The 27,856-nt window shown below is 49.0% G+C and overlaps 2 protein-coding genes across 3 annotated transcripts in view; both read left to right on the top strand.

Moving 5' to 3' along the window:
* aqr (aquarius intron-binding spliceosomal factor) overlaps positions 1–18,229 on the top strand; it is a 44,305-nt gene extending 26,076 nt beyond the window's left edge. For both annotated transcript variants that reach the window (XM_062469203.1, XM_062469205.1), the window contains exons 28-36: positions 2,148–2,285; positions 2,472–2,543; positions 3,899–4,086; positions 4,783–4,954; positions 7,815–7,985; positions 11,836–11,921; positions 15,327–15,501; positions 16,607–16,723; positions 17,714–18,229. In XM_062469203.1, the coding sequence (XP_062325187.1) occupies positions 2,148–2,285; positions 2,472–2,543; positions 3,899–4,086; positions 4,783–4,954; positions 7,815–7,985; positions 11,836–11,921; positions 15,327–15,501; positions 16,607–16,723; positions 17,714–17,986 (1,392 nt within the window). In that variant the 3' untranslated portion in view covers positions 17,987–18,229. The remainder of the gene's footprint in view (positions 1–2,147; positions 2,286–2,471; positions 2,544–3,898; positions 4,087–4,782; positions 4,955–7,814; positions 7,986–11,835; positions 11,922–15,326; positions 15,502–16,606; positions 16,724–17,713) is intronic.
* A 9,062-nt stretch (positions 18,230–27,291) lies between these two features.
* Positions 27,292–27,856, top strand: part of LOC134027017 (actin, alpha cardiac muscle 1) — a 3,057-nt gene continuing 2,492 nt past the window's right edge. Inside the window, exon 1 of the mRNA XM_062470122.1 lies at positions 27,292–27,430. The gene's annotated coding sequence lies outside the window, so the exon portion shown is untranslated. The remainder of the gene's footprint in view (positions 27,431–27,856) is intronic.

The following is a 27,856-nucleotide window of genomic DNA, read 5'->3' as shown; positions in this document are numbered from 1 at the left end:
ACACACACACACACACACACACTTCAGAGAGATCCTTCCCCGGCTGTAGAAAAAAGGGGTTACACACGCACACGCACAGGTCTTCAGCCCAGTCTTTCACACAAGCAGAAAAACACTCACCGTGTCAGCAGTTTCAGTGTCCCTCACAGGCCAGCTGTGACCAGACACGCACACACACACACACAAGCACTAGCGACTGTTTCCCCCTCTGACAAGTTCTCCCAGGCAGAGTGGTGATGGGCCAGTCGTCGTCTCCCCCTCCCCGGCGGTGGTTCCCGTTAGCGCGCTAGCTACCACGGTAGCCTCCCTGCATGTGATTCAACAGCTGTCCTCCTCATGGGTCCTGGCGCGCGAGCTAAAGAGCCGCCGCATGCACGCCAGCCCCAGATGTCAAAACTGCTGAATTCATCAGCCCAGCCTGAGAGAATGTCGCCATTCTCAGAGAGAGAGAAGAGAACAGGCTGTTTTTTCCTCCCCCCCCCCTCTCTCTCTCTCTCTCTCTCTCTCTCTCTCTCTCTCTCTCTCTCTCTCTCTCCCTGCCCCCCTCGCTCGCTCCATCTTTCTCATGCTCTGCTTTCATGAGTGTGCTTGATGGCTCAGGCTTACATGATGATTGGTGACATGCCACCCACCCCCCTAACCCTCCACACGCTCTCTCCTCTCCTTCTTCGGCGTGACCCTGTTGGCAGTGGCACAAGTCGCCGTCTCTAGATGCCAATGGAAAGATTCGAGGGTCTGGCAAAGACTGCATTTCACCACACACACACACACACACACACATTCTCCACACGCATGCACGCACCCACATATAATATAGAGCGTACATATCACACACCAACTACACAGACACACACACACACCTCAAGATGAGCCAGTGTCCCTCTCCTAGGTGTGCCCGGTCTTCATATAGACATAACAACAACATTACAGATTTATGGGGCCTACACGAAGGCCTCAGAGAAGCAATAAAGAAGTTATTGGCCAGAGGTAACACCCCAACACGTGTGTTGGCCTTGATTTGTCTGGCGCCCTCGTATCGGGAGATAATCAAAGAGAGACCTCGGCTGCTCTCGGGGGGTGATATCTGTTTCCTCCGCTCAGAAGGCTCTCCCCCTCCTCCCGGTGCCACAGGAGAAGGAAAAAGATCTTGTCTGGCCGCCTGCCTCCCTGCCTCCTTTGCTCCCTGCCTGCCTCCTTCCCCTCCCTTCTTCATTGTCAGCCTCGCTTTTTTGGGGGGGGTTCCCTCCCTTCGTCCCTCCCTTCGTCCCTCCCTTCGTCCCTCCCTTCGTCCCTCCCTTCGTCCCTCCCTTCGTCCCTCCATCACTGTGGAGACAGACAGGGAGACCATGTGACCTCCCAGTTCCTACCAGACGCTGCCCTCGCTCGTCTCCTGCTCCCTGCTCCCGTCTCTCTCTGCTCCGTGGAGCCCCAACGGCTGGACTCACTAGCCTGCGTCTTAGTTTCACTCTCCAAGTAACCCTGGAGCCGAGCGCGCGGGGGGGGGGGGGGGGGGGGTAAAAATAGCCCTCATCAATATTGCATGTTTTGATCGGTTTAATATTAATGTTAAAATAGTAACAGTAAAATAGTAACACGTCAATTATTGATGTGGCGCTGCCCTCAGGGCCCCTCACTGCCCCGCTCCCGAAATAGGACATTGATTTACCCACTTCCCCTCTCGTCCACCTTCCACCCCATCGGCATCCAGGTCTTTAATAGACTCATGATATCAGCCAACAGACTCGTTGGTAGTCTCTCGACCTGAAACAAATGCGCCCAATGTCCCTCTCCCATATTAGCCATGTAAGAGAATCTGCAACAGAAAAGATATTGAACAGTAACGTTACACCTTAAATGCATCCCATGGTTACCCGAAGGTTTTCCTGAGCAGGGACTTGAGGTCACGTGCATGCCATTAGTGTCCTGTTTCCCCTCCTTGATTTTTTTGAGCAAACCTCTCAAGGGTTTGCTGGGAATCGGTTATCCTAAGTAAGCAAGATAGTGTTTTGTGACCCTTCTAGTGTGACCTCTGAGTGGCATTTGCCCCTTTGACCCACCATGGTACATCAAAGCCAATGCCTGTCAAGAGAGATCAGCCCCTTCGTGTTTGACCCCTGACCCCCCCCCCCCCCCCGTGTGCCTGGCAGGAGTTCCGAGCCTTCGAGCTGTTGAGGAGCGGGCTGGACCGCTCCAAGTACCTGCTGGTGAAGGAGGCCAAGATCATCGCCATGACCTGCACGCACGCCGCCCTCAAACGCCACGACCTGGTCCAGCTGGGTTTCAAGGTGAGGTTCCCCCACACACACACACACACACAAATACCCCCAGGCCACAGATGTATCACTTCTAATAATGCAGTCATGTAGCAGACACGTCTGTTCAGAGCGACGTGCACATCCGTTCACAAAGTGCGTGACACCGGATCATTCAGTGGCATTCGTTCTTGGCGTTTGTGTGGTTTGTTTCTTCAGTATGACAACATCTTGATGGAGGAGTCAGCTCAGATTCTGGAGATCGAGACCTTCATCCCGCTCCTGCTGCAGGTAAAATCAATCCAGATTGATTTATACGCCGACTAAATCCCTGGATTATTAGGACCAGAATCTCATCAGAACAAAATCCTACATTTGTAATAGGATCAGTCCAAACCCCCATTGTTGTGTCACTGTTTTATTCAGGTTGAGGTACTAAGTTACGAATACACCCCGATATATTTATTACATAACGTGTCGATCCTGCTGAGCGCTGGGCATTAGTGTGTTTCAGCCACGCCTGGGCGTGTCTGTCAGTCTGTTCTCTCTCAGGAGGCCCTGACACACGTGAAGCCAGCCAGGCTGCTGTTCTGTCAGGTAGACTGGATGTGTTCCACTAACGGGCTCTAATTGCCCCAGATAACCCTGGCGTCTGTTTACACAGAAGACTATTAAACACGCCAGTGTGTCCAGCAGCAACCTGGCGTCTCTCTTCCTCCTCGCTTTCTGAGTCTCCTCTCCTCAACTCTCTCCTTTTCTCTCTCCTCCTCGCCTCGCCTTTCTTTTTCCCCTCTCACCTCGACTCTCCTCCCCTCCTCTCTCTCTCGCTCCATTACAGCCGTTGTCCATGCTCGCTCGCTCGCCGCTGTAATCACGGCCTGAGCAGGCCAAACGAGGGGACTCCTTCTCAGTCCTCATCTGCTCCACGTCGCCTCCTTTACGGCTGATTGAATCAGGCTTGACTCATGAGCCTGGCTAGCATCAGGTTTGTTTGGGGTCAAGCTCCAATTAAACTCTGCCTCTCATCAGCCTGGCCTCAGTCATGAGGCACATACTAGAGATAGCTTATCTCTCTCTCCTCTCCCTCCTTAATCAGCCCTGGTTTCGTAATGAGGCAGATATTGTTGCTTTTTTTATTGCTCTCCCGTACTCTGTCGCTCTCTTTCTCCCCCTCTCTCTCTTTCTCCTGTCTCTCTCCCCTGCTGTGAGACAAATATTCTGGATCCGCCTCTGAAAGGAAAAGCTATACTTTATTGATACCCATGGGTGTCCTCTTTCCATCGCACCACTCTCATGCCAGCGAGCATACACGAGTTCACCGCTCAGTTAACAGAAATGTCGGAAGGAGTGAGTGAAAAAGAGAGGGAGAGACAGTGTGTCAGTGTGAAAAGCAGATATGTGTAAGCGTCGCTGGTGAGAGAGGTGTTTGAAATGTAGGGAAGATCACAGGGGGGTTGGGGGGTGAATCATAAACAGTGTTACACAGATCTAGCTTGACCGAACCCCCCCCCCCCCAAACACACACACACGCCCCATCACCACCACGGGCCGTGGAGGGAAGCTTAAATCCTTGCCACCCAGCACAGATACAAAGTGTGTTTACATCCCTCTCAAACTCCCCGTCGTCCTCCTCCTCCCCGCCGCAGAACCCGGAGGACGGCTACAGCCGCCTGAAGCGCTGGATCATGATCGGCGACCACCACCAGCTGCCGCCCGTCATCAAGAACATGGCCTTCCAGAAGTACTCCAACATGGAGCAGTCCCTCTTCACCCGCTTTGTACGCCTGGGGGTGCCCACCGTGGACCTGGACGCGCAGGGGCGCGCCCGCGCAAGGTAGGCTCCTCCCTCGGCCTCGCTTCACCGCCTGGCTCCCTGAAATCCCCCCTCCCCCCAGATCTTCTTCTTTTACAAGGACGTCCACAATGACTCGGACGGCGTCGTTATCGAATTCAACAAAGCTCCCAGGGATGTATGAGGTTAGGCGTCGACGGAGGGGTGGAGGCATGGCGTTTTTGTAAAACGAAAGAAGAATTTGGGGTTTTCTGTGTGCTGCTTTGCTGTGTGGTAACAAAGAACTGAAATCCTAAAATAGCCCTTCCAGTTCACTTCAACCTTAGCCCTCCTCACTAGCCCATTAGCAAGGTCCCTAGGGCCGCGTTCATAAGCCAACAGTAAAAGAACTGCTAGGTCATGTGAGTTCAGGCCTGTCTCGTTGGCTAATAAGCCATGGATGAATACATTAGGGGTATAGAGTGGTACATTAGCATAAACCCCAGGTCTAGGTTGAGTGTCCTCTGGCGAAGTGGGACGTCTGGATTTCTCATGTGCTAGCTTGTAACTGAACCTGTATAAAGTGAAATATAGATCAGGGTCTATGCTAAGCTAATGCGTATGCTAAGGTAACACACATTCCAAGCTAACACATATGCTAGCATTTGTGCTAAGTCCTGGGATCCATTGTGTTTTTAAACAGAGCCTAACTGTCTGTAACACCCACCCTGTCCTACCTCTCTCCTGCCCTCTCCCCAGTCTTTGTAACCTGTACAACTGGCGCTATAAGCATCTGGGAAACCTGCCCCACGTGCAGCTCCTACCCCAGTTCCAGGCACCCAACCCTGGCCTCACCTTCGACTTCCAGCTGGTCAACGTGGAGGATTTCAACGGTGTGGGCGAGTCGGAGCCCAACCCTTACTTCTACCAGGTCAGTAGTGCACACACACACACACACTCACCAGTTATGACCCTTTTTCCCGGCCTCCCCCTCCACACACGCACACAAACACACTTCACATAAAGACTTCTGCGCAGTCATTTATTTTTTAACCGTAATGGTTTGGGGACAGGTCCATATGACATATTCATTAGTCCATGTAGTGCACCACTAACACAGTCTGTACAGGACAACCCCACTTCTCTGGCCTTCAGACTAACAGACACGTTGTGTTCTTCATTACAGAGCCCTGCACTCAGACCTTGTAGCGCGCTGTGTGTGTGTGCGAGCGCGTGCACCAGAGCGCGTGTGTGCTTCCACTGAAGCTGCCCATTGTTAGTAGATGCACAGCATGTGCCCAGGACGTCATGTGTCTTGGTACATCAGGTCACATGAACCTCTCTCCGTTTGCAGGTTGCCATTTCCAGGCATCTCTAGGGAGTTACCCATGTCTCTCTATTACCCCCTGCCCCGCAACACACACACAAGCACACATAATCAAAGGGTAGAGGGTTACAATTGGACACCAGAGAGGCAAAAGAGTCCAATGTTGTTGAATGCCCGTCACAGCTGTGCAAACACAATCACAACCCCATTGAACACACACCAACACACACGTACACACAGCCCGGGGCTCTCCATCAGGCGGCAGCAACAGGAGAGCCAGCCAGCAGCCATCTATCCCCCGCCTGCTTGGCCTCGGCTCATTTGCTAAAAGCAGTGACGTTAGCACCTGCTAGTTCCCTCTCACCGTCACCCCCCTCCTTCACGGGGCTCCAGCGGGTCACCAAGAACCCACCCCCCTCGGTCTCCCGTAGCGACAGATTCACTTCCCTCACGTCCAGCCTTGTTCACACATCTTAGCATATGTCGTGTTCAAGTCAGCTGCTTTCAGGCCACTGTCTTTCTGGGGGGGGTTTCTGTCGAGAGAGGCTTGTGCTGGGTTTACACACTAAGAGCCGCCGGTCATATTAGACTGATTGGTTAAGGACTAGGAGGAGTGTGTCTTACTGCGCTTTCCTGCACTCTGCCCCTCCCCCCCCCTCTCTCTCTCTCCGCTCCTGTCTCTGGGTGTTTAACTCAACCCGTGGAGGCGGGGCTGAGGTAGCTGCGTTGCCATGGTTACAGGGAGGATCTCTGGGCTTGAGATCACATTTATATTAAACAGAGACATGAGACCTGTAGGCAGTTGCAGGGCGCCGCCGAAAAACGGTCACATTGTGTGTGTGTGTGTGTGTGCGTGCGTGCGTGCGTGTGCACGCCTGCCTATCTGAATGTATGGGAAGGGCGTTGTAATCTTGCTCAGCAAGACTTTGTTCAGCCTATATGTATGTAAGCATGCATATATACATATGTATGCATATATTGAGGACCACTGCTGTGAACAGGCTATTTAAGCTGGAACACAAGAGTGCAATGTTTTGCCAATGTTCTCTAAATGTTCCATGGTAAGAGGACGTGATTATCAGGGTAGGTAAGACGGGGCTTTGAACAACATCACACATTTTTGCCCAGTGTGTGTTAGGTGGTCTGGGGTTGGTCGTGTACCAGATGCCCAGGCTTAATGAGAAGCTCTATGGAGGCTTCATTAAAACAGATTTGTGCATTCTGTTTGGCCTTTATACATTTTATTTTGGTGACATTTTGAGGAGCACATGATTTTAATTTGTAAACCTTGTGCGTCTAGGGAGGAGGAAGGGGGGTGGGGGGGACTTAAGAACATTTTTCGAATGTGAATTTAAAAGATTTTGGGTGTCATCTTTCGTCACTTTTTTTTTTGATTGATTAGGATCCGTCGGAGGAAAAAGATGATCACACTGAAACGCTTACTACTAAAACAGTCTCGCTCTCAAATTCAACCGTACATGACTTTAATGATACAGAACCCGTGATCCGCCCTACAGCCCAGAGCCTCAGGAGCGAGCGACGCGAGGCCTGCTCCCGTCAGAAGCGTGAGGTCACTGTTTCGCTTTCCGTTACAGAATATCCCCACCGTGTGCTTCTGAACTAGAAGGGTGCAGTGCAGAGCACATGGGTGCACATCTACTACCTGAGTCAGACTTTACCTCGGTAGAGAGGACTCTGTAGTTCAGTTGAGCTTTGCGAGTCAGATAAGCATTTTAGTTCCAGCCCAAATCAAAATGGCTACTCACGTATGAATGACAGGCTCTCTGCCGGGAACGCAAACACTAGACCGGCAGGGAGAGGGAGAGCGATGGATGGATGGGTGGAGAAAGAGGGTGATGGAGAGAAGAAGAGATGGAGATAGAGGAAGGGATATAAAAAAAGGAGAGATACAGAGGGGAAGGGATAGAGAAAGAGGGAGAGGCAGAAAAATGGGGGTAGGTGGAGAGAGACAGACAGACAGAGAGAGAGAGAGAGAGAGAGAGAGAGAGAGAGAGTGCAGCCTGCAGTCCTCAGCTGGTGTGGGCCAGCCTGTGTGACCCGGATCAGGGCCCAGAGGACTGGCATCTCCACATCGCTGCCCTTCTCCTCCACACTGCTGTGGTCGCCACTCTTCCATGGAGGTGTGGAGGGACCAGGCGATGGCACATCTGCATTGTCACTGGCGGTGTGTGAGTGACTGCACGTGTGTGTGTGTAAATGACAAAATCTAATTAGGCATCCCAACCCCCCCCGGGTTCAACTGCCAGCCAATGAGCTTGCATTTTTCCCTACACACACCCTGTTACACCCACACACACATGTGGCCCCACAAAGAGGCCAGTTCTCCCCCCTGCTCCAACCCCCCCCCCCCCCCCCACCACACACACATTCCAACCCTATCACCCCTTACTCACCAGTTTAACTTTCTCCCTTCCTCTCTCTCCCTCGCTCTCTCTCTCCCCAGAACCTGGCGGAGGCAGAGTACTCGGTGGCTCTCTTCATGTACATGCGCCTACTTGGTTACCCCGGCGACCGCATCAGCATCCTCACCACCTACAACGGGCAGAAGCATTTGATCCGAGACGTCATTAACCAGCGCTGTGCGGGCAACCATTTCTTCGGACAGCCCAACAAGGTATGAACACACACACACACACTCTTCAGCTCGACGGCTCACAGCCACGTCACACAAGCGTCCCCTGTGAAGGGGACACACGATGGTGCTGTCAGGGCGTGGCTTCAGACACGGCCCTAAGCGGCCCAGACGGGTCTGCGGTGTGTGCTTTGCTCTTCCACCGCCCCCCCCCCCCCCTTTCTCTGCCCTCTCCAGCACCTCCTACATGTCCTCCTCACCTCCAGGTGTCTGCCGCAGCGGGCCTCGCGGCCTCTTACCACCACCCCCTCTCTCTGCCCGTCCCCTCCTCTTTCTCACCCGCTGCCCTCCGTCCTCCCATTCTTCAACAGAGTCCCTCGGGCACTGTTGCTGCCTCTCTCTGGCCAGTTTATTCTCTCTCTTTCTCTCTCTCTTACACTCCTCTCTCGTTAGGTTGGTCCAATGTTGACCTCGCTGGAATGACTAGCTGCTACGAGAAAGGGAGGGAGGGAAATGGAGTCTGCGAGGGAGAGAGGGAGGGGAAAGAGAGAGCCTGTTTGGGGAAAGTGCCGAGCCGCAGAAAGGTCACGCTGGCTGGCGTTGTGGCCAGAGCGCATCTGACAGCGTGTCACAACCGCTAAAACCCAACAAATGTCACCCGCTCGCCAAGTCCTATCTGACAACCGTAATTACACACAAACACACACAAACAGACACATCCATAAAGTCAGACTGGTAAACGGGACTCCACAAGCCACACAGCTAGGCTGAGAATAGTTCCCATACATATGCTAACCAGATTCTGGGTCAGCATCTGTAACATCAGGGTTGGTGCTGCGGTCCTTCAGAGGAGCTGTGAGGAAGAGAGAGCAGACCCCCCCCCCTCCTGGTGCTTCCCTTAAACACCCCCAACCACTCGCTGCTGTTTAACCCGTATCTTCTCAATAAGTGAATAGGTCACTTTGTTCATGCAGGATCGCATTAATGCAAACTCGATTTACAGCTATACCCACTCACACGCGCTCCGTATAGGGCCTCTGGGGAGGGGGGGGGGGGGGGGGGGGGCAGGGATAAATTACATTGACATTGATAGAATCCTTAGGCAATGTGATAAGGTTAATTAGTCTCCTCCTAGTTGGTATTCACCGCAGGAGACAAAAAAGGGGGAGGGGTGGGGGGGTTTCAAGTCTTTCTTTCTGTCCATCTCTGTTTCTGCTTTCCAACTCTAACTCTTGCCTCTTCCTCCATCCCTCCCTTCATCCCTCTCATCGTGACTATACTGTCAGTATAGAGCAGTACCTGGCCCTAGTTTCAGGCCTTCAGACCCAGTGTGTCAGGGCCTGGGGGCCGCTGGAGCGACCCAGCAGCCAGGGGCTAGTCTGACGTCACCTCCCAGAGGAACGGAGAAAGAAAGAGCCCCTCTTCCTCGCCCATAATTAGGCCTGAGAGCAGCCCAATGAAGAAGAATGAGACAAATTAGACCGTCTGACCTCAGTATCTCCATGACCCTCCCTCCCTCGTCAATAACCAAGATGGACCTGGAAGAAGACAGGGGCTGGCGGAGAGATAGAGATTGATTGAAAGACAGAGCAGAGATCCAACCCATGAATATTTGAATAGGGAGCCCATCAGCTGAGACAAAGCGTGTCATTGTTGTCAACCATAATGAGGAGGAGGAAGAGGAGGAAGGTGGAAGAAAGGGAGCCTCTTCTCCCCCTGTCAGATGTCTCCTATTTGTGTGTGTGTGTGTCTGTGTGTGTGTGTGTCAGTCACACACACGTGCTTCTGCCAGGATGCCATGACCTCTGCAATCCACTCCCCGGAAGATTTCTCATAAATAACTAAACACAATGCAAAACACTTGGCCCTAGGGAAATCTTTTTTTCTCTCTGTTTCCCTCTGTCTGTTCATCCACCCGCCAGCCCAGAATAACTCAATCCCCAATGTTGCCCTGGAAAAATGTTGGCTTTAAACCATGTGGCATATTTGCCCCTTCGGTTTCTCGGAGCAGGCTATGATGCCAACGGGTGTGTGTGTGTGTGTGTGCGTGTGCGCGTGCGCGTGTGTGTGTCCGTCCGTCCGTCCGTGTGGGGGGTCCTGGGAGTGCCTGGCTATGTTAACTGAGCCGACAGATCTCCACGCCTCACCCCCATTGTAAAACAACATATTGTTGCTCCTGGTGCTGCACCTGTTCCATGTAGCAACAGGGAGACGGAAATAAGTATGGGTCTCACTTCCCCCCTCTCCATCGCTCTCCTCTTTACCCTCCCATCCTCTCTGGTTCTCTCCTCCCCTCTTCATTTGATCTCCTCTCCTCGCTTTTCTTCCTTACCCTGTTCTCTCCCACTTCCTTCATCCCTCCCTTCCTTCCCTACACCCTTCATCCCTCTCTCCCTCCTTTTTTTATTTTTTTACACCCCCGTAAGGGGACTTGGAGGGGTCACGACCAATGGGACTCCCAGTCGATGAATAGTGCATTGGACCAATCGGGGGGCCAGGATGATTTATTTAGCGGCTTTTGTTGTCCTGAGGCTGTGAGGAGAGCTGGGCCCTTGTCCTATTGATCCAGCTCTGGAGAGTGACGGGAGAGCGAGACACCGTTTCAGCCTCCTGTCCTCCAGGCCCCCTCATGGCATGTCTGGAAGACGTGCTGTGGGTAGGCCTTCTGCTCGGGTGGGACCAGAGCTGGGTAGATGGGACTAGAGCTAGATAGTTCTAGAGCTGAGGTTGGTGGGACTAGTGCTGGGTAGATGGGACTAGAGGTAGATCGTTCTAGAGCTGGGGTTGGTGGGACTAGTGCTGGGTAGATGGGACTAGAGCTGGATAGTTCTAGAGCTGAGGTTGGTGGGACCAGAGCTGGGTAGATGGGACTAGAGCTAGATAGTTCTAGAGCTGAGGTTGGTGGGACTAGTGCTGGTTAGTTCTAGAGCTGGGGTTTGTGGGATTAGTGCTGGGTAGATGGGACGAGAGCTGGATAGATGGGTACAGTAGGAATTGTGCTGGGGTAGGGGTATATACAGTATCTAGCAGATACTGTATATACCCCTACCCCTTTATGCCTATATCTAGCCTACTCGTAGTGTATGAAAAAATAAAGATGCATTTATGTTTAATCCCACTACAATGAAGACCAGTAAAAAGCCACTAAGGATAACCATTGATATATGATGTGGATGGAGTGGAACTTGCCCGCTCAGCTGTGCACAATCCTGGCCCTCGTCCAGGTCCAGTATGCAGCACTGTTGCGTAAAGTACAGTCACAACACCTAAGAAAGCTCCGCTGTACGAGAGGGCGAGAAGTCTTTACAGCGTGTCTTCTTAACAGCCTCTGGATTAGCAGGGAATTAAGCTGCCGGCCTAACACACACACACACAGACACACACACTCACACACACACTCCTATCAGTGTGGAGATGAATGAAAGTACCACTCAGAGCTTCTTCACTGTTCTCTAGTCTTCTAGAATAGCCCTGAGCACGTGTGTTGTGTGTGTGTGGCCTATGTGCTGGCCCTGAGCCACCCCACCCCCAGGTAAGCTAGCTGGTGCCTTCTAAGCCTGATCACCCCCCCCCCATCAAATCCCCCTCTGTGTGGCCCAACACGATAAGAGTTTCAACCTACAACATCACAAACCCCCCCCACCACCACCACCTCCCTCCTTCCCTCAAAAAAGAACCCCTGATCCGCTGCATTTTAAAAGTGAATAAAATCGCTCCCCTTAACGTTTTAACAAAATCCCTACCAGACAAACACACACACAACTGCGTGGAAGCCTTCAGCTAACTCAGTGGTACCACGCAGGGTTTGTGTATGCACGTGTCTGCTATTCGTGTGAGAATATACCGTGTGTGTTGGGAGTGTGTGTTGAGTAAGCAATGTGCGTTTTCGTAGGTGACGACGGTGGACAGGTTCCAGGGTCAGCAGAACGACTACATCATCCTCTCACTGGTCCGCACCAAAGCTGTCGGACACCTGAGGTAAGCACTCGTACACACACCCCTGAAATACACACACCAGGACACACCTCTTTGGAATAGCTTCCCTCTCAAGAGACTGCTGTTCTCAAAAGGGACTGGCTGTTGTTTTGAGCACCTGTGGACTTAGCTGAGAGATTTCTTGTCCCAAAAAATTATGATGCGTAATTTAAAGGGTGTTTTTGGGGCTGTGGTGCGGACCGCAGTGTGCCATAGAGCTAACAGTTGTTGTTGTTGTGGGTCCAGCTCCACCATTGTGTGCCGATGATTGGGGTGAACACAAGGAACAAAAGAGCAGCTTGCCGATCAAAGGGCCTAGCTGTGAAACGAGCCGTTACAGGCTCTAAAGAGTCCTGTTGGTAACCACAGACCCAGGGTGGAGACGGTGGCCTTCCCCTCCTTTTCTCCCCCTCTCTCTGGCTCTCTCGCTCATTCGCTCTCGTATTTTTCCATCCCACTTTTTTCTTTCTCGTTTTGCTCCTCCGTCCTCTCCCCTCGGTTTTGTCCTCCATTCCTTACTCTTTCACTTTCATTCTCTCTGTTTCTATCTCTCTCTCTCTCTGTTTCTCTCTCTTCACCTCTGGGATTTGTAATGGAGCAAACGGGCCGTGGCTTTGCAGGTCTGAAATGGCGATGAGTCTCCGGCGTGTCTAATACCCCCGGCCTATCACAGCCCCGGCTCTCTTGAGCTCGCCGCCTCTCATCTACGCCTGCCGCCGTGGGAACGGCTCCTTAACCGAGGAACATGGAGTGTCTCCATCACTCAGAGCTGCCTCGTAGCCCAGCCTCTCTCGTTCCTCCTCTCTGGTCTCCCACTCATGCCTCTTCTATCCCTCACCCACCCTCCTCCTCTCTCTATCTTATTCCTTTCCCTCCTTTTTGATTCCTTTTTCCTCTTTCTCTCTGGAATTGAAAGGCTTCAAATGGCGCTTGGGCTCCATGAATAAATCATTGTCATCGCCACCGCCCGATGCTCCTGTAGCGAAGCGCCCCGTAAAAGCCGGCAGGAAAACACTTGGGGAAACTCTCCTTTTTTTTTCCGCCCCCTCTCGTTCCGCCCAGAGATAAAGGGTTGAATTTATGGGGTCGCAGCATAGCTGAAGTCGGTGGCGGCCCGCCGTTTATCTGGCTGTCATCCGCTGGCCCGGCCCGACCTGCGCTGGCCCCCCTCCTCCCCCCCCCCCCCCCCCCCCCAGAGAGCTAGGCCTCTAATACACAGCTCAGCGGGGACCGGACGTGGCCGGGGTGTTCAAACGGCGCCTTTGCGTCGATGCAGGTGGAGGCCGAAGTCGCTCTCTCAGCGGACACATGAACACACAGGAGTGGGGTGAGAGAGAGAGAGAGAGAGAGAGAGAGAGAGAGAGAGAGAGAGGGAGAGGGAGAGGGAGAGGGAGAGGGAGAGGGAGAGGGAGAGGGAGAGGGAGAGGGAGAGGGAGGGAGGGAGAGAGAGAGAGAGAGAGAGAGAGAGAGAGAGAGAGAGAGAGAGGGAGAGGGAGAGGGAGAGGGAGAGGGGGAGGGGGGGGGGAGGGGGGAGGGGGCCCTTCAATGTGGGGCCCTTCAGAGAGGGCCCTTCACATACTCCTGTGAGGTGCATCAGGCCCTGATCAGACACCTTCATTCACATCCCGGTCCTCCTCTGTGTTGAATGGCCGGTGTGATGCCAGGGCAGCAGTGATTCATGGGATATTCCCCCCCCGAAGTGCGCTCCGTTCTGTCCCATGCCAGGCTCAATCTGCCGCAAACCTTCACGTCTGCCTCACACCCCTACCGTGGCGACCTGTTGCCATGACAACCACGGTGACGCGGCTGACCCCATGACAAACCAGCCCAGGCTTTGACAGGAGAATAATTCCTGCTGGGTTTGCACACACGCGCGCACACACACAGTATATAGATGCAGACACACTGTGACAAGTGCACACACTCTCATATACACACACACACACTATTCATCTCAGAGGATGACCCAGGTGGGGGTCTCTTAACGCAGTGGTGTCCCCAGGCTATGAAGGCTCCCGATTGGTCCTTCTCCCACCAGGCCTCTGCCGATTGGTAGGCTGCTGTGCCTTGTTACTGTGGTCTTGCTTTGGGTAGCTTTCCCTCAGAGGACTTACAGTAAACAATTCATACACACACACACGTTTGGAGACAGAAAACCGCTGGATATGGAACGTACCCACAGAATTCTCCCTTGTTTTCCTTTTCTTTTTTATCCTCATCTAACACACACAATAATCTTCTTAATCTCATGGTCTTCCCATGTAGCCTGGCACATTTCTACATTCTGGCACTGTTTAAATGTAGCTTTGCATCTCTGTTCCTAAGCTTTTTTCAGACGGTGCCAAAAGATTGTTTTGAATCTTACCTTATCCCCTTCTGAATTGGCCCCAAACCCCTTCAGAATGCTCACGCTCGTACAGTGTTTGTGGTGTACCTCTTCTCTCTACAGGATCGGGAACAGATCCTGAGGGGGAGGTAGATATGTTAGTTTTGATAAACAGGATATATTAGCCAGCACCTCGTACATCTGTCATGATCTTCTGCCTACCTGCATTTGGACAGCAGCTCTGACTCTAGAGCGCTGTGCTTCCAGCAACAGGAGAATCTCCTCTCCCCACACTGCAGGGGCGTGGCCACCAGGGAAATGTACATGTCTGGCCCCTCCACATTTCTGATTGCTTACAATAAAGAAAAAAGAATTGATATATATATTCATTTTTGTTGTTGTTGTGGCCCCTCATTTTAAGATGGGGACCCCCCAAAGATCTAGCTCTCTGCCCGTGCAGTGCAGACCTGGGAACAGCGTGTGTGTGTTCAGCAGTATGGTGTTATACGCTACTGCTTAGCTGAAGCACACAGGACAGGCCTGCTGTGATGTTCACTGTTCCCAGGAAAACATCTCTTATTTAACACACACTCACACACCACTGGGTATTACTGCCGCAGATGGAATATTCCTGGAATATACTCTGAGAGGGGGAGGGGGGGGGGGGGCTATTTTCTCAAATCCCTTAATTCTCACGGATGGGAAGAGATGTAACCTATCTCCTCTCTCCCATCCTTCCTTCTCCTCCCCCTGTTCCTTCCCTCACGCCCTTTCTCCTTCTTCCCCCTCCCTGTCATCTCTGCTTTGCTTCTCGCCAAACCCCTCTTTTGTTCGCCGTCATTTCACTCCTTCACCTCGCCCGCTCATCTGCCTTCAAACCCCCCCCCCTCTCATCCCACGCTCCTCTCTCATCCCATCCCTCCTTCGCCTTCCTGTCCTCTCTGTCACCCCCTTCCTCCTCTCATCCCCTCGCCTCCTTCATTTCTCTCCTCTGTTCCTCTCCATCCATGGAATGAACCCCCATCTTCCCTCCTCCTCATTCTCCCCCCCCCCTCCCCCTGTGTGTGTGTGTCCCTCCCCAGGGACGTAAGGCGTCTTGTGGTGGCCATGTCCCGTGCCAGGCTGGGCCTGTACGTCTTTGCGCGGGTGGCTCTGTTCCAGAACTGCTTTGAGCTCACGCCGGCCTTCAGCCAGCTCAGCGCCCGGCCCCCGCAGCTGCACATCCTCCCCCACGAGTACTACACCCAGGAGCAGCCCGTGAGTACACACACACACACCTGCTTACACACACACCTACACATGTGCATACACACGCACGCATACATATGCACACAGCCACATTACTGTTGTGGACATTTTTACATCCTCTGTCCGCACAGTCAGAGGGGCGCACACAGCACACACACACAGCACACACACACACAGCACACACAGCACACACACACAGCACACAGCACACACACAGCACAGTGAAGACTCTGGGTGCATCTCAGTGCCCCTCTTAGCCCCTGTCTGTTCCCCTTCATCACAACATCTGATCCCCCTCTCCTCTGTCTGTGGCTGTGCCATATACCCAGTCTGTTCCCCCCAAGGTGTGGGCCTGGGGCTGGCTGGCTGGCTACAGTCTGGGGGAACACAGGCTATATTTAACCCCAAAAGGTCACCCGACTCCCTGTCACAAATCTCCCCAGCGTGGTGTGAGATTGCCACTGTCTCTCCGAGTGTGCATTCCTGTGTATCATCGACGCCCTTGTGTCTGGCTTGTGTGTCTAATAGAACTACACAGAAACCCCTTCTCTCCAATTCTCTCTGACATTGTGTGTGCATTACACCCAGGGGGGGGTAACTTGTTTGGGCACACAAACACACACATGTGCCCTCTGCTTAGCCTCATGCCGTGCTGTACCCAGCTAGACCATGGCTGCCCACATTCCCCTTCCTACCAACCCGGGGTCAGGCTTTACGATGTGTTTATAGCCTTCACCTTCACAGTAATCCAAGGCTGTTTACTTACGCTGGCCTGCTGTAAAACCCAGGGAGCACCTCTGCACCACAATGCTCCATTACACATGGAGGTATTTACATGGATGTAGCTGGTGATGGACCAAGGCAGCCAGTTTAAACAAGAAGTGGCTGCTGTCATTAATCTTGGCCTGTTCAGTTCCTCCTTCCTAAATTGTTTTCCCAGCCTCCCCTGCTGCCCCCCCCCTTCCCCCCCCCCCCACCAGTCCCCCTTCCACAACCTTTCTCCAATTTGTATAACTGAGTAATGGTATTAATATATTTTATGTGTGTGTTTCGGTCTCTCTCTCCCCCAATCTCTCCCTCTCATGCTCTGTCTCTCTCTTTCTCCCTCTCCCAGAGGGAAGAGGGTTCTAGACAGGGGGAGCGTGTGATCAAGAACATGCCAGAGATGGCCAACCTGGTGTACAACATGTATATGCACATGATCCAGCAGAGCACACAGCAGTACCGACAGGTAGGACCAGAGCACTCTCACACACACACACACACACACACACACACAGCAGTACCAACAGGTAGGACCAGAGCGCACTCACACACACACACACACACACACACACACACACACACAGCAGTACCAACAGGTAGGACCAGAGCACTCTCTCACACACACACACACACACACACAGCAGTACCAACAGGTAGGACCAGCCGTGGAACAGAATACACCACCATACAGGTGTATTGTACACCACCATACAGGTGTATTGTACTCCATACAGTACATTACAATGGATAATAATATACCTCTACTGCCACAAGTCATGTTCTTTTTTGAAGTAAGTCTTTGTTGTCCACCTGAAACCAAGCTCTTTCAGGCTTCTGGTTCTTAAAAGTCTTCTCCTTTTTACTCCCTCGCAGCTATTTTGGACTGTGTTTTTCAGCCTTAAAATTTTAATGCAGTGCCGGAAATAGGTCATATTCAAGCAAATTGTTTTAGTTCAGCATGCATAGTCCTAGCAGGCCATAACCCTAACATTTCAGATGAGGAACCAAAACCAGTTTTTTAATTAAGAGAGTGAAGCTCTCTCCTCACCCCGGGGAGAAGGGGGGGGGGGGGGGGGGGGACCACTGCTCTGGTTCTGCCTCTGACAAGAGAGGAAAGGGAAACAAAACAGAGCGGGACAGGCAAAGATAAAGGAGAGAGGGAGGAGGAGAGGGGGGGAGTGATATGTGAGTTGAGAATATTATGGTGTCTGATACGGGAGTCGGTATCTAGACAGTTCTTGTGATCAACGGTGATAAACAGTAGAGCCTAGTTTTGGGTACAACATGACACAAGCCCAGGGCGGAGGAGCTATGACATCTATTTTTAATGACTGTCACACACCAAAAAAAATCCTGTCATTTTTCTCTTCAACCCGATCTTCCTTTCTCTTCTCCCTTTCTCCCCATCCTTCCTCTTTCTCTGCCATCCTCCCTCCCCTCCTCCCTCTATGTACAGCAACAGCAGAAGCTGCTGCCCCCTCCCCAGCAGACCACGGAGGAGGAGGCCATGACAGAGGCGGACGAGGCCGAGCCAGAGGCCTCCAAGCCTGGGGAGGACAAGGAGGAGGAGCCCATGGAGCAGGGGGAGGACCAGGGGAAGGACCAGGGAAAGAGCCCTCAAGACACCGCAGCCAGCCAGGAGGAGAGCGAGGAGCACCCCAAGATGCCTGAGCACCCTGGCCGGGACAGCGACAGTGATGGGGACAGCGGGGAGGAGCCAGAGTCTTAGAGAGCCCACTTACTGAACAGCTGGGTTACACAGGCCCTCACTGAATGGAGGCATCTAACTGTGACTTGCTCAGAAGGAGAATGTGGCTTGTTTAAAATGATTCTGCTTTATTTTCTTTTTTTCAATGGAAGCCATGATGATGTCATAGAAACATTGAGGGTCTTTTCATAAAAACCGAGATGAGAGATTAGAGATGTTTTGTTTTGTAACCTTTTTTTGTAATAATAAAATAAACTTTTGATATGTGAATTTCAATGTGTTTGATTGCCAGGCACTCCCAATTTGTCACACACACAACCTTCATTTGTAAGCCTTGTTAAAATCCATGCCTATCTCTAGTCCATTCACTCCAGCCATCCACCCCCCCCCCCCCTCCCAGAGCAACTAGTATAGGCCAATCTGCCCACTAGCAGCTGGAGTAGATGCCGCTAAACTATAGGGGTGGGGGGGGAATCGATTCCCATTTGAATCGCGATTCAGTCTTCTAGCGATTTACATCGATTCACAAATTTCAAATATCCGTTTTCTATTAAAAAAAAAATTATTTTATGTAAGCATATATTGAATCGAAATTTGATTAACAATCGAAAAAATCATGAATACATTTTTTATCGAATCGTGACCCCCAAGAATCGATTTGAATCGTGAGGTACTAAAAGATACCAACCCCTAATAGACGGTAAGCTGTAAATTTCTGTTTAATATTTAACCGTGTTGCAGAAATAAATAAGTATCAAAGAAAAGTCTACTTATCGTCACTGTATTTCGTGGTGTAGTGGGTTGAGAACAAGAGCCTAAACCACAACGACCTGGGTTCAAAACCAGCACAGAGCATAGTGCCAAACACGCCCGTGGGCCCAGATCCCTGTAGCCGCAGCGCACTCTCCGACTGTCCAGATCCCAACTGTCTCTCCAGGTACCCAACTGTCCCACCAGGAAAGACAGTTGGGAGAGGGATCTGGACAGTCGGGGAGTGCGCTGCAGCTACAGGAGTCTAAAAATACATTTACCTTTTATCAGTTTTATTTATATGACGAACAGCAAAAACTGAGCTGTAAGAAGATCCTTCAGCCAGATTTGAACACAAGACCCCTCACACAAGTAGCCCACATCCTTAACCACTGAGCTATCAGGTTGAGTGTCGATCTTCACAGGGATCTTCTCATAGACAAACATTACAGCCCATCGAGTGTTTGGTTCCTTGGGAAGACTATGAAAGTGTCAGCATTCCCTGTACAGCCTGGAACACTGCATTTACGACCGTGGTCCATTTTCAATATCCTTGAAAAACGACCATACTTTTCTTCTTAGTAATTCCCGTGGACAGAGCAGCGCCCAGCTAAACTAGTGTCTGAGATCTACGCAACCTCCATTCATGTTCCTGGGCCAGAACACCAGTGGTCTGTATGTAACTTTTGGGCGTGACAAAGGTACAGACCAGAGCCAAAAAAGGTGGAGCCTTTTTGGAAACCGCCTGTTTTACAGCGGCAGTTTCAAATTGTGAGATTTGCATAGGACAGAGGTGTCAATGGACTTTGAGGTTCACTGTATGTCCATTTTCACATTCCTCCTGTCCTCCTATTCACATTTAAGGCCATCCACAACCTCGCCCCCCCATATTTGTCTGATCTCCTCCAGGGTCCCACTACCTCCCGCTCCCTCACATCCTCTTCCTCCATACACCTGTCTGTCCCCTCTGCCCGTCTCAACACCATGGGGAGTAGATCATTCAGCCGCTCTGCTCCCTGTCTCTGGAATTCACTACCACCCCAACTCAGAAATCTCGATTCATTAGCCATTTCAAATTGCAACTCAAAACCCATCTGTTTAAAACTGCTTATTCCATTTAATGTCAATTACTCAGCCTTCTTCTGTTGTTTTTAATGTTGTTATATTCTTTATCTGCTTTTAATGTCTTGTGTACCCCTGTACGGTGCACTTGAGTGCAGAGAAAAGGTGTCTTGAATAAAATGTATTATTATTATTTACCCACCGAACTGTCGTTATTCAACTATGACAAGGTAAACTTGGTTTTGCATTCTATGACCCCTTTAACAACTCACACATGCACACACACACACAATTAACAGTTCACATTCCTACACATTAAACCTGGACTTTAGGCATTAAAGCCTTCCTGTCTAGAAGCCTGTTATCCAAACACACACTTCAACAATCACTCAGAACTGCACTTCAAAACTTGAACACTCATTGAGTCCCGGTAGAGACAATTAACAGTTGGCAAAATGTAGCAAAATTGAATGATAGATCTTGTGCACCGGTATGATTAACAGTGTCTGTTTGTAAACTGCATATAAACAGTAACCTATGGCAACCATGGAGCACATGAATCCACACATTGTGTCATATCCTGTCTGTGAAAAGGCAGCAAATTGCTAAATATCTGTTTTCTAGCAGCTGGCCTCTCTGGCATCCTATAGTATCTTGTTGTGGTAAATTAAAGTTAACTAGTGAGAAGAGGTCTCTCATACTCTTGGACTCTCTCCCTTTTTCCCTCGCTCTCTGTCTCTCCCTCTCTCTTTCTCTCAGCAGCAAAACTGACTGGAAGACTGAAAGGAATATCCTCAGCCAAGGAGAGCAGAAATTTTGTACTTTCTCGTCCATCCAGTCCATCTATCTCTCCACTTCTGAAGGTGAACATGTCTTTTATACTCACACGCCAGGTATTCCGACAGGTTTACATACAGTTCTACTTTCTCCTGTTTAACCATGGCCACTGGTTGATTGTCTTCTCCAAACTAACTGCATGCAAAGCGTCTGGGTTACTGACCTCACTTCACACTAGTTATGTGCAGAGGCACAGTCTTGCTGGCATAGCTGACAAACATTGATTTGTAACACATTTTAAGTTATTTTCCAGTGGTTGATTTGCGAAACTTAAGACGTGCAAATGCAACTTTTAAAAACATTGTAGCATTGTTTTTGTTTTTTTGTGGGGGGGGGACTGTATTTATAATAGTATACAGCCCAAGTATATATTTTAATGTAAACAATTTACCTGTGGCCATGAGTAGTTTGTAGTGCTTTTCTGAATGGCTGTTGTGCCTGGTTCTTTAACATCCCCCCCACCTCCACCCCTCCGAGGGGCGGTGCCCTAAAAGCACGAGATCACCTCGAGATTACCGACCACAGCCCTGTCCAATGACACGGCCATAACAGGATATGACATGAGGCCAGACCACAAGGAAGTGTGGCCAGTGGTTTCTTAAAGCTATAGCACCCAGGCCTAATCGAACTGGTGTTGCTTTTCAGAACATTGGTCCTAGTTGTGCTTTGACATATGGGCTTCAGGCTAATTTACTGGACATTGCTGTTATTCTCTGCTGATTATCCAGCCAAATAAATATAACCTCAAAATGTGAATAACACAGAGTTTATTATATATTTTGGAATCTTTTGGAGCATGTCGAACCAAATTTTGGTTTTGTTATCAATACCTTTCAGTATTGATACAGTCTATCCCTAGCATAAACCTCCATTATGTTTCCATCTATGTGAGCTGTTTGAGGCTACCAGGGTGCTAGCAGGGTGGCAGGTTAGCCATGCTCACTCTCAGATATACTGATTCACCCTCAGGGCATGGAGGGGTTGGCAGGTCAGTGGGGTAATGTGATGGTTACAGCAGTAACGAGTGCCAGCTTATCACACTTTGTCAAGGCCACCACTAAACCCTGACAAGTACATCCAGATCATCACCAGGGCACGTTCCAATCGGATAATCTCTCCACATAGACGTGTCACAGTACCTCTGCCTGGGACCTTCTGGGAATGACACAGTTACTCCATCAAATATGTATTATGAGGATCTGGGATTTTGTAGCAGAGGTCTACAAAAAGGACAGCATATATATGAATGAATGAATTCCATTTTCTGACTACTTGACTGCTTTGATGTCATCATTTTCTCCTCTCCTCCCCCTTCCTCTCTCCCCCAGACCAGGATGGCCAGTTGTGGCTCTTGTTTCTGGAGCATCGTGTGGCTAGTGGTCCTGCTGGTCCTGGCCTGGCCCATAAGCATCATGCTGGGGAGCCTGTATGGCCTCATCACCCCCCTCACCACCTGCGTGGGGCTGGACCGCCTCTCCGACCTGCTCCTGGAGGGCGCCAACCTGGGACGTACCTGTGCCCAGAACATGAGACACGGCAAGCCCCTGTGTTGAGTCCAAGTTGTCTTGGACCTAGTATATGTCTGGGTGCACACTATGGGGCTGTGTAAAGCCCCATAGGAGAAGGCTTCACTGTTCATGCACAGAAACAATGTTGTTTGTATTAGCTTCAGGGGGATGGGATGTTGGTTTGAATTGTGTCAGTGAGCCACTAGGAAACTTGCCCTCGCCAAACTTTTAACAATGTAAAGGGCTAAATTCCTCTTGCTCAGTCTGTCAAACACAAATTAATGGTTAATTAATTTAGCTTGGGTTAAAGTCAAATTTGCTTTCGTTTTTGTGGCCTGTATTCTCAGTTTCATTTATGATAACACTGCATAGCGTAGATAAGAATGTTCCATAGCTCAATGTTAACAATGGAGCCATGATGGATAAAGCTGGATTAAAATGTATAATGCGATTAAACTGTTTGGAATTTATACAATTTGTGTGTATGTGCTTTTATTGACTGAAAAGTTTGTAATTTAACAAAAAAACAATACCAGTTATTATTAATATGTTGGGCGAACTATGCCTTTAACTCCACAAAATCAGATGTAACTTTCTTTTTCAGTAGTGTTGTGTCAGCGTTTCTCCCCTTTAACACAGAGGGGAATTGCTTTATATTGGTAGGTGAAAATGTAATTTTCTTGGAAGCAGATGAAGAAATGGGGATTCATTCGAATCACACCTCACAATGCACAGGGAATGGTAGCTGATCAGATTTATGACTCAATCAGAAACCATCAAACTTTACATCTGACCTTAAGCCCAGCCCTGTATTATAATGGCATGCCTGAAACTGAAACTATTCTCTACTCTGCTCTTTGTGACTCAGCAAATCTATGGAAAGGTGACTAAGGCTATTTTTGCTGCTATTGTATTGTATTATTTTTATGTTGTATGCCACTACGTAGCTGTTGTTTGCCATGACACAATAATTGAATTGTCTATAATGACCTTGTGTAATCACATCACCTTTCTTTGACTTCAACATGTTACCTTTCAATAACTTGAAATGAAACTATTATTTGAAGCTGTATCCCGACCGATTGAGCAGGTGCCATCTAAAATATGCATTAAAGTTTACGCTAGGTTTCCAAGACTGACTACGACCTTACTTTTTCCTTCTCCAACACTAAAAAGGGCACCTTAATCTTGCGTCATGACGTCAGGGCGAAGTCCACCAGGAGCGTACTCTTTTCATCTCCCTGTGTTCCTGTGGAGAAGGTTGAGGGAGAATACATGAAACTGAATTCTTCTTCAAAGGTAATCCCAATAGGGTACAGCGGAAATCTGGTGTGAGGGAGGCCTACTGAGGACAACTCTCCAACAAGAACAGACACTGAAAGTTAACTTTTGTGTGGCGAATCCATTCATCAGAATAAAACATCGGGCAAGGTGCTCACTGAAGCGGGAAGAATTAAAATAAATTGCCCAGTGGTTAATACAAGTCTGAACGCAACAGTCAGCTTGACTATTATAGATGTTTTCTACATATTTTTATCTGCCGTTTTGTTTCTTAAAACATGAGTACTTTTGCTTGCCGGACAACTTTAATTCATCTCCGTGTTTTTGATTGACACAATGCCTTGTCATCTATTTCAAAAACTAGCTCAGGTTCCAATACTTAAATATCGCTTTGAGGATTTATCCAAAATGCTCCTGCTGAATATGAACAAATCCGTGTAGCTATGCATCTGTAGTTTAAACTATTCAAATTGAATTCATGAATATTTCATTATATTCCAAAGCGCTATTTAACCTCATTTTTGCAGGCTCACTATTGACTGATACACACAGCGACAATAATTCTCTCATGCGTTCTAATCCTTGAGAAAATTCCTTTGAAAAAGATGGCCACAGCCCAAACCTTGGTGCAATATTTATGCTAGTGCCATATGAGACCTAGATAGATAGCTTTTTGGTCTGCCCAACTCCGCTCCCAAGTGTCCTGAGGGCAGAAACCACATGCCAAAAAATCGCCTTATTTTAATTTCAAGTTTGTTCTCTCTTCTTCCTCCCAGAAGTCTTGGCAGCGGCCGCAGTGCGCTTGGTTGGAGTGGGCTAGGCGTGGAAGCCAAGCTGACAGCATCGTGCTGAGAGGCTGCACGTGAGAGGAAGAGGAGAGAGATTGGGCAGGGCTGGTGAATATTTGATTACAGATGGAAAAAGGCTGCTCCTCCTCGCTGGGAGCAGACCCAGGGGTGAAGGGGCTATATAAAAAGAGAGGATATGTAGTACTCATCCAATTAACCCCATACTGCTTTGTCATTTCACCCTCTCTCTCTCCCTCTCTCTCACACGGATTGTGAAGTGAGGACACTCCCATACTGCAAAAGGAATGCCAAAATTGACTGAAAGCAAGCTGCAGATTCTTAGTGGTCTCTGGTGTTCTAACCTGGGTCTGACCACAACCCTAGTGTTTGCACTGCATGTAAAATGTTTTGTGTAAATCTGTAATACATCTTGTGACATGTTCACAGTGTGCCTGATATTTGAGTTTGTGTGTGTCTGTGTTTGTGTGTGTGGCTTCCGGCTTGGCATTTGTACAACTCTGCCCAGCAAGTATTTCTGCCTATGTGCACCCCCCCCCCCCCCCCCCCTCATAACTAGCTCTTACCAAGGGGCTAAATATGCTGCCTAGTCTGTCGGCATCTGACTCACATGAACTATATGGGCCTTCATAGCCTGCATGTTAATGAATGCAGGCCGCACAGTCAGCAACGTAACTAAATCATTAGCTGATTTCCTGATGAGGGGTTGGGATATTTGAAGCACATCAAGCTGTATGCGCCCTGGAACACTCTATATGTAAATCACAGTAACAGAATATGATAAACTGTCTTCTCCACCTCATTTCCAGTCAACACTGGAATGTTTAGGTAAATACGACTGCAGTCTCTTTCATTGTATTGTTGTTTAATATGCTGACACAGAAGGCATTGTTCTACATCTACAGTCTGTGGCCTCATGCCTTGATACCTTATAAATATTCCCAAATGATGTTTCTACGATTCATACGTTTACTGTGTGACCTTTGTGCTACAACTATGAGCTCGAAGCTCTGCCCCAGCGTGTGTTTAGGCTATGACAATATTATTATGTAATAACTTTGTAAATACGTTGGATGTTCAGCAGAGTGTGTAGGTTGATCTCTATTGTTAAAATCCTTAAACCACAGTTGCTAATCTCAACCCTTGAGCTATTTAGACTTAAACTGCCTCTCAGTTCCGATTTTATGGTCAAATACTGTCCCCAAACATTTTCACTGAGCATTATGTTTCACGTCCTCGGTCGGTTATGACCTTAAAATGGCCCCTACCGGTCGCCATGGGCGGTGTGTCGGAGAGAACGAAATGCTTTCAAACCATTTGTATTGAACCATTTGCATTTGCTGAAGTACCATGCTAAAAAACACAGGGACATCTTCTGAATGCACTATAGAATGACCACAGGAATCATCCAGCACTGAACAAATGGCACAATGGAGAGTTTTCACACAATGTTTCTGATCAGAAAATCTCGTCTCAAATCGATCAACCTTTTGGTCCTGTGTTCCCTGTTCATTTCTAAAATCTGTCCCCTTTGTGCATCTCCTCCCTTTCTGACACTGCCTTGACTCTATTACACCCTCAGGTGTTGTTCCACACACACACACACACATATATGCACACACACAAGCGCCTGCACTCTCACCTACACACACACACACACCCTCACACAAACACATGCATGCACCCAAACATACATACATGCATCTATACAATCACACACATTGTGTTTAGGCCTACATCACTTCCTGTAAACTTCCCTTCGCCCGTCACAGTTCCCTACAGACTGTGCAGTGGGGAGTCGACTGACCTGACTCATTATGTTTATAGAACACGTTAAGCATATTTGAATACTGGGCCAGAGGGATGCTGAATGGGGGCATAGCCTAGCATCGATTACGTAAGACCGAAACAAAGAGTCAGAGTAAGGGGTTATGGCTTGGGGTTGGGTGACAGTAACATATGATTCATGGCTTGCTGTGCCCTTTCTGTGTTGTCCTTCTTGTGGCTGACCCCTGCATTGCTCTTAGCCAGTGTTATTTTAGACCTTCTAGGGCTTGCTCTTTCTGTGTTTCAGGGAAGCAACCAGCAATGTCATCTGCAAAGTATTGTTTTCTTGTTAAAAGTGTTTAGTATCTTTAACTTTGATACCGACCTCTCCAACATATGTTATAGATCAGTTTGATTCCCTGGGATTCATTCCTAGAAATACTGCAACATAAACCCCAAGTGAATAATATGATTAAATAGCTAACCACATAAATGGTCACTCTCTAAGATTAAACAATTTATTATGGTTATGGAAACATATTGATTTATGCAAATCGAATCACAAAAGGTCCATAACTTCATCCATTCTATTTATTCTCATTATGACAGTTAACTGAAATAATGTAACCTCAACTAAAGTTATAAATTATTCATATCGACTAGGGTAGCCTACTGTCAGGCTGTCTCAAATTAAATTTGCAATGAGTGGTTTCTCTCATTTTCTCTCTGCCAAAAATTCAAAATGGTGGGGTTTGGAATTTGTGTTCCGAATAGAGACAGGCAGCTGCTATCACCAGCTGTGTGGCACAAGTGGTCTTCACTTTTGCTACCATGGTAGAGCCCCTAATCCCTCGTTGAAGGCTATTGTCTGGGAGTCCTCACAATAGGAGGAATCTTCTCAAATTCTAAAATCAATTGACTTTCTCAGAAATTATACTATACACATTACACACAGGCAGTTGTTGCCTTAGTTTATTAATTTACTATAGTTATATCTGCCTTTTACGTAATGTTAAATGTAGCCTAGGTTAATCCCGCTGCCAGATACTTGGATAGCCTACTTGATGGACATCCATCTATCCTTCTTAATCTATATTCTTACCTATATGTATAGTTTCCATTGTTTATTTTAGTCGTTCTCCCTTCCAAACAGGAATTTGACGCTGCTCTGAGTGAAGGTGAATTCTACATGTCCGTTTGACCGGCATTGACTTTCTGCTCTCATCCCTGATCTCTCCCAATATGGGCCGCAGGCACGGATGTCCCGCGACTCACCATTCCATTAATGGCCTCGCAGTCCTCAATGGCGCGAGGGCTACCAAATATGGAATAGGTGGCGCACTTCGCCCCCCTTACCTCTGTGGCTCTCCGGGACACTGGTCAGAGTATAAATCGGCGTGCCCTCACTCCCCTGAACCCCTGATTCCCCCGGTTTGGCGCAAGGTGCTGATCTGGTGAGTAGTGTAGTGTGAGTTTACAAACTTGAGTCAACAGTCTAGCCCGATGGATTTACCGAGAGCGGTGTCTAGGCTACAAGTTCTTACATTTACTGGTCGCGACATAGTAGCCTACTTAAACATTGAAATGTTAACCAATTGGAGCTACGTTTGGACTGCAGGCTATTTCTTTTTTCATGCCGACCACTGTCTTCGATTTAGTTTTTTTTACAGATGTCCCCTCGTTTGTTTTTTCAATGATTGATGATAGCCTATGGTGTGCCATTTCACTTATTGTTTTATATTGCAAAAACTATTTGTATTAGGACAATCCAAGCTGAATCCAACATTGAAAACACCAACAAACAATTGTCAAATTAGACAATACTATTTAGTTAATGTATTAGCTTACTTATGATGCACAAATTAATTCGATAAAACGTT

This window comes from Osmerus eperlanus, chromosome 9 (genome assembly GCF_963692335.1).
Source record: "Osmerus eperlanus chromosome 9, fOsmEpe2.1, whole genome shotgun sequence".
NCBI lineage: Eukaryota > Metazoa > Chordata > Actinopteri > Osmeriformes > Osmeridae > Osmerus > Osmerus eperlanus.
This window is presented reverse-complemented; position numbering and strand designations above follow the sequence as displayed.